The sequence below is a fragment of the Amphiura filiformis genome, chromosome 15, assembly GCF_039555335.1.
Source record: "Amphiura filiformis chromosome 15, Afil_fr2py, whole genome shotgun sequence".
Lineage (NCBI taxonomy): Eukaryota > Metazoa > Echinodermata > Ophiuroidea > Amphilepidida > Amphiuridae > Amphiura > Amphiura filiformis.
In genome coordinates, this window is record NC_092642.1 from 23783822 (window position 1) to 23796521 (window position 12700).

Genomic DNA, 12700 nt, shown 5'->3' on the forward strand with positions numbered 1-12700 from the left:
CAAAATCAAATTAACTGATTTTAAGGAATTTTAAGCGTTTATTTGTGTCTATCTTGAAACACATATTGAATGTGCTTACACGACCCAAGGTCAGTTTAAGGTCAAGGACGAAATTTAACCGGAAATTACCGAGTACGAAAACCGATCATTTCCGATCGTAGATGCCATGTTATTGTTTGGAAACTGGCCAGCTGGATGAACTGAGGTCGATGAAAGGACAACTTGATTTTTGTCACCAAAATGGACATTTAACTCGGAATTTGTCTCGTATCTACTTGATGAGAGAGTGAAGTATATGGCAGCATGTTTGATGATTAAAAACATTCCATCTATTGGTTGAATTGTTTGGCTGAAATTTAAGTAGCCGGGCATGAAAATGTCCGTACAATGATAATGGGTGCACTGCTGTTGTTCATTCATTGTTCCCAGTTTTATTGTTCTCAAATGTCTGTGATTATGATACGACTTCCATTTCCATGATATTACCGTGAATTTTAGTTGAATCATCTTGCGTGAAATAGGCTGTAAGTCTCGTATTTATAACGTTTCAATCTTCGTACACACCCTTGTTCTTTGTCAAAACCGGCATTGCCCAACACAGTTCACACTGCACTGTGTGTGTGTATCAGTATCAGCCAACCACAATTGCAATTCTGGCTGTAGGCTAGCTAAGCTGAAATTTTAATTTGGCCTGCAGATTGTTATAAGGCAGAAGAGACCCAAGATTAAGTTAGCTAGTGAAAGAAGACCATGGACTACATGTTGGACTGGGATGATCCACAAGGAGACCAGTTCTCATTTGAAGATAGCGATCGCTTCGAAGAAGATTCTTTATGCTCTTGGGTGAGTGAAGCAGAAAGCGTCTGCAACAACAATTGGCGAGGATGGAAGAAGAGTTCTTCAGGACCTCCTGTTGCTGGACCATCAGCATCTGTAGCAAGTTTGGCAGGATCATCTACATCCCAGAATAGTTCTTCTGAAGGTATGTATGTTTTGAATTGAACAGTGGACTGGGTTAATTAGTTTGTAACTTGTCTTGTTGAATTGAAGAGTAAACATAAAAGAAGTATCTTGCCTTGCCTTCCCGTTATTACACGAGCATTTGTAGGAAGCGACATAGGTACCATACAAGACTTTGTGTTCCTAATTATGTCATTGCCACCAAACAAAGCTTATTGTTTGGTTGCCGAAGTTGAATGACACTAATTTGGAAGATTTATACATCACATCAATTACTTGAGCTGAATGAATTGAAGGGGCACCTCACTTATGGATCTCTGATCATCTCTCTTAACACTTCCTACACTTGTACAATGTTCTTTGTTCTAAATGGAAACTCATCATCAATGATTCAATGTGTCTGTGTCATTATCAGGATATCCCAATAACGACACATTGATGATGATGATGATGATGATGATGAGTTTCAGTTTACCAAGATTTAAAAGTGCAAGCCCATGGCAGGCATCATGTTACTGCACAGGAAGATGAATTTCTGCTCTTGAATGAAGAAAACTGATGGCCTCCTTCGTCCTGTGCAAATAATATTGCGACTTGGGCTGAGAGTTAGATATTGTACAACTCCAAATATTGTGAGTTTCACATAGGACGTGTTTTAAAAAGAAAAGCATGTTATTAAGTTTTTAACCCTAACACCCATACTGCCATACATGTAGATACCACAAAATACCATGTTGAGCAATGAAATCACTACAGGCTCTGCGATGACGCAATCACCCTACATGTAAGTGGCTACCGGTCCGTGATCATGTGCTTGGTATGAGGGGTCTAAGGTTCGAATCCCAGGCCCGCCAAGTGACTTCTTTCTTCATCTTCTCTCCTTTTTCGTTTCTTCTTTAACTTCCGATAGGAAAAAGCAGGGTTGGGTGTTTAAAGTATCAGGTGAAAGCTCATATTTTTCTCAAAACATCTTATAGGCCCTACTGAAATTAGACATTCCAAATTGGTATATAAATTTCCGGAGAAATCATCAAAAAACTCAAATTTATAGTCTCTACTGTGGTGTACCACATTTGAGACGAATTCAACAGTTTTTCGATGATATCTTCAAAAATACACCTGATTTGGAACTCCTAATTTCAATAACATATAAATGAGAAAAATAGGATCTCTCATTTCATATCAATTTATTACATGATCAGTGGCGTGGCAAGGGGGGGCAACATGCCCCGGGTGCTACCACTAGGGGGCACCAAATCGGCCTCACTTAAAAAATATTAAAGCTACCACACCCCCGCGTCTAAGATATTCTCGGGTGGGGGTAGGGGCGCTAATTTTGTTTCTTGCCCTGGGCGCTACCAACCCTATTACGCCACTGTACATGTACATGATCAATGATCATGATGATTATCATTGATAATTTAAACGTTGTAGACTACCAGCATCATGCTGTATAAATTGGTCATGAATATGTCAGTGACCAGAATCTATCTTGGGTTGAAATTCAGGACCCCCTCCCCTCTTGCACACAGTCACACACACCCAAAACAAATTTATTCCCAAAAGGTCAAGAAATATTTTTTATAGTCACAAGGCCTTTTAATTTTATGACCTTCCTATTTTTGGTGCAAAATAATATTACCCCAATTGTGAAATATGATCCCCCAGTATGCCCCCTTCTAAGACTCCCCATATATGTTGTCCCACTCCCCCAACTCCCATGGGAACCCCCCTTACCTTTGGTGGTATACGCCTCCTTCCCTTTCACTCAATCCTGTTAATGTAAATTTATAATTATGCCTCTGTAGAGAAGGGAAAACCTATGCATGCAGGGAGGGGTCCCCCTCATAAGTTCAGTGAACATCTAATTGAACCCATTTGGTGCAACATTTTACCAAATTATAGTTTCAATAGACTACAATGTAGACAAGTTTGTACCAGAAAGTGGACTCTTGGGAATGGACTTCTAGGAGTGGGGCATGCCCGTACACAGGATTATTTATGGGAGGTGCAGATCTTGAAAAAGTGGATCTTTTTCAGGGGTGGAATTTCGTAAAGTGCCACAGGAGTCCAAGTGGATTCTCGCAAGAGAGTTTTGCGAGAGTCCATGGATTCCCGTAAATGGATTCTCCTTGTACAATCTTGCGGGAGTCCAAAAGGTATTATAATTATGTAGGCCTACGTAAAATGCATTCAAACAAACAAACTCTCACTTCCATATTATGTCATTGCATCTTTGGCGACTTTTCCTTTATATTTTGCAGGCTTTGAGTTTTAAGGCTTGTTGAACTTAAACGTAAGTGGACTCTCGCAATAGGACTTTTACAGGAGTCTCTGCGAGAGTCGACTCTCGGACTCCCGCCGAAATTCCACCCCTGTTTTTCAAGGGCAATTTTATGAAAAGTGGATCTTTCCCAAAATTTGGAACTCAAATGATAAAAAACTATTGGCATTTTGGGGAATTTTTTTATTGCCAATTGGGAGGGGTACAGGTGCACTCCCCCCTGCGTATGGGCCTGGAGTAGGGCATGCACCCCTTGCGGCTATGGCCCTGATCTCGGCTGTCCATGCAGATGCCTGTTGGGTAACATTAACAACATCAAGACTTCTCTTAGTTCTTACAGTGGTTATCGTTTATTTTTTTTTGTTTTGAAAGTAAAGACTCTGTTTGGATTGTTATCTCAGGGGACACAAGACCCACTGTTGGAATGAACATGGTGTTGCTTGGTAACCATTGAAAAGCTTGTTTTTACCTTGGAAGTTTTGCACTATGGTACTTGTAATTACAAAATGTCTTTTGGCAAGTGCTTGGTCATTCACCCATTGTTTGGCTTTCATTGTTCTCAAATGGTAATTGCAGTAATGGAAACATTGCAAAATTGTGGTGTGATCTGTGGACCACGCAAGATCATATTGTGGTGTATGTTTTCTGTTTTAAAAGTGATTATATAATATGAGAAATTGATAGTTCTGGACTGCTGTATGAAATTACAAACAACTTTCAGCAGGACTTTTAAATTTAAATTTAAAATTTCCAAATGGCTAGCCAAAAATCGCTTGCACCCCCTTTGGCCCACCAAAATTGCTTGCCCCCCCCTCTCTCGGCCCACCAAAAATCTTTGCCCCCCCTTGAACATGCCAAGGTGTATGTTGCGAGCACAGCCAGCAGATACTGTTTCCGTACTGTTTTAGCCTTTTTAGAGCGTTTTGTTAAAAAGGCGCTCCATGAATGTGTGTCAAAAATTGCTCCCCCCCTCGGCTTGCCAAAAATTGCTTCCCCTCCCCCACCTTTCGGCTTGCCAAAAATTTCTTAATGTAAGGTGATATAAAATGTAGGGTCAAAGATCATTTAGGGGCCATGAGAGGTAATTGTTGATGTTGAGTTAAGGGCCCCAAATGTTAACATTTGTCCCACATGCTTTGATGGATTTGTTTGTTGAGAGTAGGCCTGGCATTTTCGGGTACTTTTGTACCCGGTACCCGCCGCATTTTTCGGGCGGGTAACCGGGTACCCGAAATTTCAACAACAAAAAAAAAAGGGAGGTTTTTTTTTTCGGTTTTGTAGTGTCCCTGGACCTAGACCTAAATGCCAGGATCATTCATGGTTGACCTAAAAAAAAAAAAAATCAAATTCAATGCATTTTGAAATCATTAATAGACTATGACATGAATACAAATTATCAATTTTCATATTAAAAATACAAAACATCTTGAAATTTTATTTTTTATTTTTTATTTTTAGGTCAACCATGAATGATCCTAGCATTTAGGTCTAGGTCCAGGGACACTACAAAACCGAAAAAATAAAAACTTTTTTTTTTTTTTTTGAATTCTCGGTACCGGGAGGGTATTTCCTACCGGGTAATGTAATCTCGGTAGTACCGTTTACCCGCCCGAAAATGCCAACCTTAGTTGAGAGGGAGTTGAAAATGGGGTCAGTGTGGCGCACATCCCTGTCACCCAGTTTTAGGTAATTTAATATAAAATTTACCCCTAATGATTTTTATGGCTATTAAAAATAAAAAAAACGTACCCTTTTTGGACTCGTAATTCACCAAAATTTTGACAAGTACCCTGAACAAGTTGTTCAGTTTCAGGAAAGTACCCTTATTCTTGAAAATCATTATTTTTTAGACCCTAAATGCATCACTCGCGTAACTTGTCTTGCCTAAAAAAACACCCGCTCTTCCTTGTTTTTTTGGTCACACATGCATATCAGGTTCGTAGGAACTGGTAATTACAAGACGTCTCGTAATTACCAGACTCCCAACTCCCGGGCCATATGACAGTCTTGTAATTACCAGACGGTCTTGTAATTCACGGACTTTACCTGAACGTGAACATCGGACTCATTGCAAATCGGAGTGGATTTTCTTACTGAAATGTCCCCTCTTAATGTCTTTGCAACTTTGGGGCATTGCTGTAAAAATTTGCTAGCATAAAATTCAGATTTTCTCAGATAAAGTTTTAGTAAACAAGTAAGAAATTTATTAAACGTGCTTACCCAGATGCCAAAATGCTGTAGCGAGTGCCAAATTCAGAAGACTTGCAAGAATCAACGAAAGTCTCGTAATTCAGAGACTCACGGTCTCGTAATTCACAGACGGTCTGTGAATTACGAGACGTCTTGTAATTATCAGTTCCTACGAACCTGATATAGACCATTTACAATACATGTATGTGAGTGGTCCCCCAGGATTTACACTTTATCTTTATGCCCTTTACCTGATTAAAAACAGACAGGAAATTGCATAAATTTATCATATATTATTGAAAATAGGCCTACTTAATATTTCTTTGTATATTTGCAAGGCAATTGAGTGCCCTTGCAATTATAAATTGCCTTGCATAGTGCTCCTTTACCTTGGCCACTGTGTACAGTGCCTTTGTTCAATTACACTGACCATCACAACAGGTAAACCATTTCAAGGAAGGAACCCAATATCATGAACATAATGTAGCCTTATCCTTCAGTATGAAAATAGCTTGGACTACAATATAGCACAGTTTGTTCAGGTGCTGGTGTAATAGACCCTCCCTGGCTCTGAACCAATAGTTCATTCCAGTTTCCCCCGGTGCTTTCCGTGCACGCTAGTTGGGGGTGTCTCGACCAGAGAAACCGAGCAAGCCAGTTCTAGCTTAGACAATACACATAAGATTAGCATCAATGGAGAAATGTACGTCCACAGGGGTGGATATCAGCACTAACATTTAAAACTCACCAAAGTCCTTCAACCCATTGATCACTTTGGATTGGGCAAGGATGGATCTTCCAGCTGGGACTCTAAAACTTATACCCCCCCCCAAAGTATGTCAAATTTGATGAGAGACCAGCAAACTTTCAATTTCTTGTGTCACATAAAACATTTTGCCCATTCATTTTCTTCTTCCCAAGACTCCTTGCAAATGAACCAACCCTAAACATGATAGGCTTTTGGCGGTTCAGGTACCCCTAATGTGTGATGCCTTTTCAAAAACACCTCTTTTTGAAAGAAAAAAAAAGATGATGACAAGTGATACCATGATGAAAAAGACACCCTCTTCGATAGTTTTGTTAGATGCGTACATGATACCCGAGGGTGGCTAACAAGTCACTTTTTAATGATTACCCCCCCCCCTTTTCTTTGCCTTTGCCCCTCTTCATTTGCTTCGAATTTGTATTCTATGAAAGCATGGAAGAAAGATGATGAAAGTTGGGATCTGTGGTGTGACAGTAAGTGGCTCCTGGTTCATCCAAAGTGGCTCCTGGTTCACTCCAAATCTTGGTGAACCAGGGGCCACTTTTTTGCCAAAGTGGCCCCTGGTTCAAGCTAGAACTCTTATTTTCAACCTTGGTGACAACCTCTTCTTCAAACGAGAAGGGACGAGTGTGGCCTAATGGTTTCAGTATTTGCCTTTGGTGCATGAGATTCCAGGTTCAATTCCTGGTGATGGAGATTTTGACTGGGGGGAGTTCAGACTTCAGCTCTCTTCCATTGTTCATTAGAATTGGGTAAATGAATCATGAAAGTACTCTGTCCTTCAGAGGGGATGTTAATCTGTCAGTCCTGTGTGTACTTAGAGCCATGTATCTCGCAGTCCATTTTGAAAAGAGTAGGGTGTTAACTAGAGTCTGAAGTTTTCCGTTATATGGAAAATGGAAGAAAATCACGGAATCGGAGACAACACGGAAAATTACATTTTTGTATGATGTGACAAAAATTGTTAAAAGATAAGAGAAATAAATGTTAAAAACAATCATGAGTTGTGTAGGCTTACATGTATGTCAATTTTTATGATAAAAATACTGTTTAATAATACCGAAATAAAGCTAAATTCGTCGGCTGTATTCCATAGTGGCGTATAGTGATTTTTGGTCATTTTTTTTGAAAATTGGCACATATGTTTTTAATGATGTTCTCTTTCATTTTTTCTAAGTCTCATCAGTCATAATTAGCTAATTAATTAGTAATTAATTAATTAAATGTATGATAGTTACAAAGTGACATTTTTTGTATTCCATAGTGGCGTATCGACCATACGCCACTTTTTATACACTTTTATAATTATGAAATATCGGCAAAATGAAAAACATCGTATGTCATAGTGGCGTCAGCGTGATCGGACCTATACGCCACTATGGAATCTGAAAAGACAAAAGTAACGCCATAGGGATTACAGGGCGACCGAGGTGGCGTACGGTTAACGTTAGGTTAGGGTATTGCATTTTGTTTGTTTTCCATAGTGACGTATAGTTTTATTTTCAGTTTGCCAGCAATAGTATGTATTTATTTCTTTTGAAAAATATATAACAATAAAATCTATTTAGTTTACTATTGAAATTTCACATCATTTACAAAATATATGAATGTCTGATTTACACAACTCGATTTTAAATTGGCATTTTTTCAAACCCGATTTTCTCGAAAAGTTGTTTATTCGCGGCGCCCCACCATACGCCACTATGGAATACGGACGACGAATTACCAAGGTATGAACCCCTATCCCTCCAAACATCGTAACAGTCGACCTACAATGTATTAACCCTAACCGCCTTCAGCTTTTTGGCGACGGGAAGGGAAAGAAGGAAAGAATAAAGAGAGAAAAGAAAGAAAGAAGTTGTTTGCTCTGGGTGGAATTCAAACCCTAGACCCCTTGCATGCCAAGCACTCGATCGGCGACACTTTGCCACGGGTCTTGGGCTTCGCTGGCCAGCGAAACCATGCCTATATATCACTTAGAGCGATTGTGTCATCACACCACGTGGGATGCACGCACGAACAGCGCATATATCAACTAGTATTTTCACTATTTTGTAGTATACAGGAGGGTTAGGGCTAATCCAAACAGAGCATATTGATCACGAAATTGAACACTTTAGTGTGACATTAATATCATTTTTTATACATTTTAAGCTTTATTCATGACACAGATTTACAAATTTTACAACACGGATTAAAACACGGAAAATGGATTTTAGAAAACGGTAAACTTTGGACTCTAGTGTAACCCTTGACTGTTCCCAACTTCCCAACCTGTCCTGGTATTGAAATGGACCCAATGGAAATAAGCTTCATAAGACTAGGAGGCTTTCTTGGCTTTCTTGGTTTATCAAAGCAAGCGTTGTCAAACCAGAATAAATTAAATCCAAATTCCAATAAAAAAAAAACAGAATCTATATTCCAACCTACTAAAATAAAATAAGTAAAATTAAAAAAACAACGTGCTTATGAATTTATACATGTTGCTTCAACAAATGTTCTCAAAAGATATTTATTAAGAACAAAACTTCAGAAAATCAATGGATTTATGAATGATGAACCGACCAAGTAGTGGACTTGATATGATCAACCAATCAATCAATCTTATTCTTCAATACATGTACATGTACAGGGGATGTGGTAATAATTTGAAGGGGGAATACAACAGCATAGCAATTTCTTTTGTTTGTTTTTTTCCCAGCCTCAGGCACTTGACCAAAGTGACACAAAGAGAAAGGTTTTGACTTGAGCAAATACGATTTGGACATATATTTCATGATCCAACATCCTGTCACATTCCTACTAATGATGACACATTGCATTTGTCCACCAATGCAGGTGTTTCATTGTGGTTTTTAACAAAGCTCACTCTCCATTTCTTTGTTTAGTAATGGAAAAATCTCTTTCTATATATGAGTTCACATACCATGAAGTGATGTAAACTTGCTCAAATGCACAATCATATTATCAAGTACTGTACGGTAATGGTAATTATATGCATGCACGCTTTGTTTCGTGTGTGTATCTTTTAAATATTACAATTTGAATTCTTTGTTCTAGTAAAAGTGAATGCTTTCAAATATGCACATGTATGACAGTGTTCGATGTGTGAAAGAAATGTTGATCCGTGTTTATTGATGCATGTAATTTGTTAGGGGCGAGGTTAGGGGCTATGCAGTAATCATAAATGGTCTGCCAAAATCACCCCCGCCATGCCAAAATATCTCCCCACCCTTAAAATGTGCCAAAAACCTTTGCCCCCCCCCTTTACACATGCAAGATTTTGGTGAACCCAAATTATATTTGAACATGTTCCTAACATTTTCCTCCACCTTTTCTGGGTGTATGTAATATAGAAATGCTGCCCCCTCGACCTACATACATATATGTACCAAATATTGCTTGTCTCCCCCTTTTGACCCCCCCACTTTTGGTCGGCCACAAATCTTTGCACCATCTCTTAGGGGTGGAATTAGCCCGTGAGTTATAGGGGGATCAAATATTGTTTTGCAAGCCTCAGGTTGGCAAGCATTTTGGCTGGTCAAAGGGGGCAGGAGATAAGCAATATTTGGGCACTTGTTTGATATTTCGCTTTATATAATGATGGCATTGATTTGAGCTGTGAATAGTTTGTACTATTTAAATGCTGGAAAAGTTTTGCTTTCTATATGTAAAATATTAGAAAGGTGTAGAAAAATGGTACAAAACTGCTAAAATATACAAAAGTTCTTTCTCCCGCTAGCTCGCATCACATGATTAAGCAATAATAAGGTTTTTCAATAGGGTTCCCCCAAATCTGGCATCAGTGGCTTAGCCAGGACTTTGTCGGGGAGGGGGGGAGAATTTGAAAAAAGGTCAAACATGGGCTAAAAAGTACAAAACAAGGCATCTTAAATATCAAAGATTTTCATTTCTCACAGGCGATAGCCCCCCCCCCCCCTTGCCTCTGGTTACACCACTCTTTGGGTAGGGAGGGGGAATATACCTTTTGGAAGGAAGGAGGGTAAAATGTTCACTGTTCAATGCCAGAGTCTTTTGGAGAGCATGTCATGCAGTTTCATATACTGTACTTGGATTTTATTTTTACCTTGATTTGGATCAGCTTATTCAAAATATATCTTTTCAAAATTATAAATTATTCTCCGTTCCAAACAGCAAAATTTCTGCAGTATATGTGACCGATATACCTATGGTGTGACTTTGGTCACTGTATTTATCTGCAGTGCAGACTATATTTAGAGTAGCCATGTGTACTTCATCACACTTGTGTGATAGTGATATTAATGATACTGTGCTTGACCTCTGGATGACCATCTACCAGACAAGGATGAGTAGCTAAGAATAATTGTATACCAGATAATTAAACAAATTTTAAGTTCAATTGCAGTAGATATTATTATTAAATAAGAGAGGGAAAAGAATGATTATAGATAATCATTTAATAACTGATTTCATTTTCCCAGATCCGTCAATTTAAAATAATCTGCACTTTTCTCTGCACACCAAAAAATTGGAATTACATGTAGTATAACCCCTACAATTAAAGGGGCATTTCGTGATCCACAGCCTCATCCCCCCACTTTTCCCAATAAAAGTTGAGATTTTTACACCACTGGATACCTCTGGCTACATAATGTTTATGTACCAAATATTTCTTGCAGATTAATTCGCTTAGCAAAAATATCGCCAAATTTGAATTTCGTTCTGGTGCACCAGAACGAAATTACAACACATTGTCTATGGAGCAGTGTAATACACATAATCATGCATAACTCGCAAACGCAAAATCGGAATCAACTGAAATTTTGGAAATAAGCTTTTTTCGTGGATATCTACTGAAAAATGTCATAAAAAGAGGATGCTAGGATCACGAAATCCTCCTTTAAGCTAGACAGTAGACAGTGCATTTTTATGTCAGAAGAGACAAATCTGATTAACTTCAAATGAATAGGCATATGGAATTTTAAAGACAGACCTAACCTTTCAGATTTCTTCATATCCTGTAGACATAATAAATCTGAATCTAACATTTCTGAAATAAAAATGATATGGGTAAATTATAGCCCATTTTTAAGCTACTTCAAAAATGAGGTACCGGTATTTGTCAGTGTCACATTGACTGAAAATTTTAATGTGTATAATCGCAACTCACCAATTCAATGTCCGAAGCAACTGAAATTTTGGGAAAAAAATATTGTTTTCATCAATTAGATTAGCCATAAAGGATGCTAAAATCACATAATTCCTGTTTCAGTCAACCTTTAATTTTTAAGTTGTTTATTGAGCAAACCAAACAAATTGATTTTATTCTTTAATAAAAATACATCCACCAGCTTCTCTTGAATAAATCTAATAATATAAACCTCGAGAGAGTGTTGTCAATACCACATTGCACATTAAATTCTGACAGTTGGAAAATGTGTCTCTGGTGTATGGAGTATCATATGTGTACCTATCCAGAGTGCCCCCCCCCACCCGACAAAAAATGAAAGAGAAAAATTTGTGCCCCTCCGTTTTCCACCAAAATTCATCCCGATCATGAGCCAAAATAGTGTAAAAGCTCAAAGACTTTACATGTACATTCTCTCTTAAAAAAACAGGATAGGCCTATGTATACCCTCCAATAATACCACATCAAAATTATGCAACCACAAATTGTTTTTTCTTTTTGCCCCCTTTGACCAAAAAAGCTGGCTATGCCCCTGGTCCCGTTAGGGGTAGCCTATGTTTTTTTTACAGAAATCTGGTCCTGCAAGGGGTATAATTTTACTTTAAAAAACTAGTCCCGGAAAGGGTTACCTCAAGGAACCCTGGGATCTAGCATGGGTACCCAGACAATCCCAGGGACTGTGTAGTGTGCACTTTCCTTAGACATATCATGTCCTTTCCAGAGAGCTCTACCAAATTGGCCCATTTATTGGCCCCCAAAATCAAGGCTAATATAGAGTTCATCTCTCTGCCAAGTTCATAATACATCCACACAGTAACAAGTGTCTTTAGACTTAAAAATTAATTGTTTCGACAAATCTTGATTGGGTTTCAAATATTGAAATTATATTTGATGTCATCAGTGGTCATTATTATTGTTGAAATTATTCCTGTTTTGTAGAAAGTTATTGTTCTGATATTATTTTTCAATCTGGATGATCGTGAGTGGCTGTGTAGAATCTCCTTTCTCCAACAATTGATATGGTTTTGAGAGACAACCAATCCAGAGAAGGTATCTCACCCTTCCCAGGGATTGAGTTTTAAGGCGTCGAGTCACGATTCGCACGCCGCACGCCTGAAAATCACGCCGAGGGTGCGATTTTTCGACACCTAAAAAAAAAAAAAAAAAAAAAATTTTTTTTTTTTTTTTTTTAAAGTTTTTTGTTTTTTTGATTTAGAATGTCCTGGAACTTAAGAATGTCCTGGAAATATTTTAAAATTAAAAAAAAAACAAAAAGATTTAAAAATTATAAATTCATGTTCAAAATAGGCAAATTTATAATTGATGTTCA

General features: G+C 38.2%; 1 protein-coding gene across 1 annotated transcript in view; it reads left to right on the forward strand.

Annotated features, from left to right (window-relative positions):
• Positions 1-168: 168 nt before the first annotated feature.
• LOC140171412 (zinc finger SWIM domain-containing protein 8-like) overlaps positions 169-12700 on the forward strand; it is a 51921-nt gene continuing 39389 nt past the window's right edge. The window contains 1 exon segment of the mRNA XM_072194669.1: positions 169-982. Within this exon segment, the coding sequence (XP_072050770.1) occupies positions 751-982 (232 nt within the window). The 5' untranslated portion in view covers positions 169-750.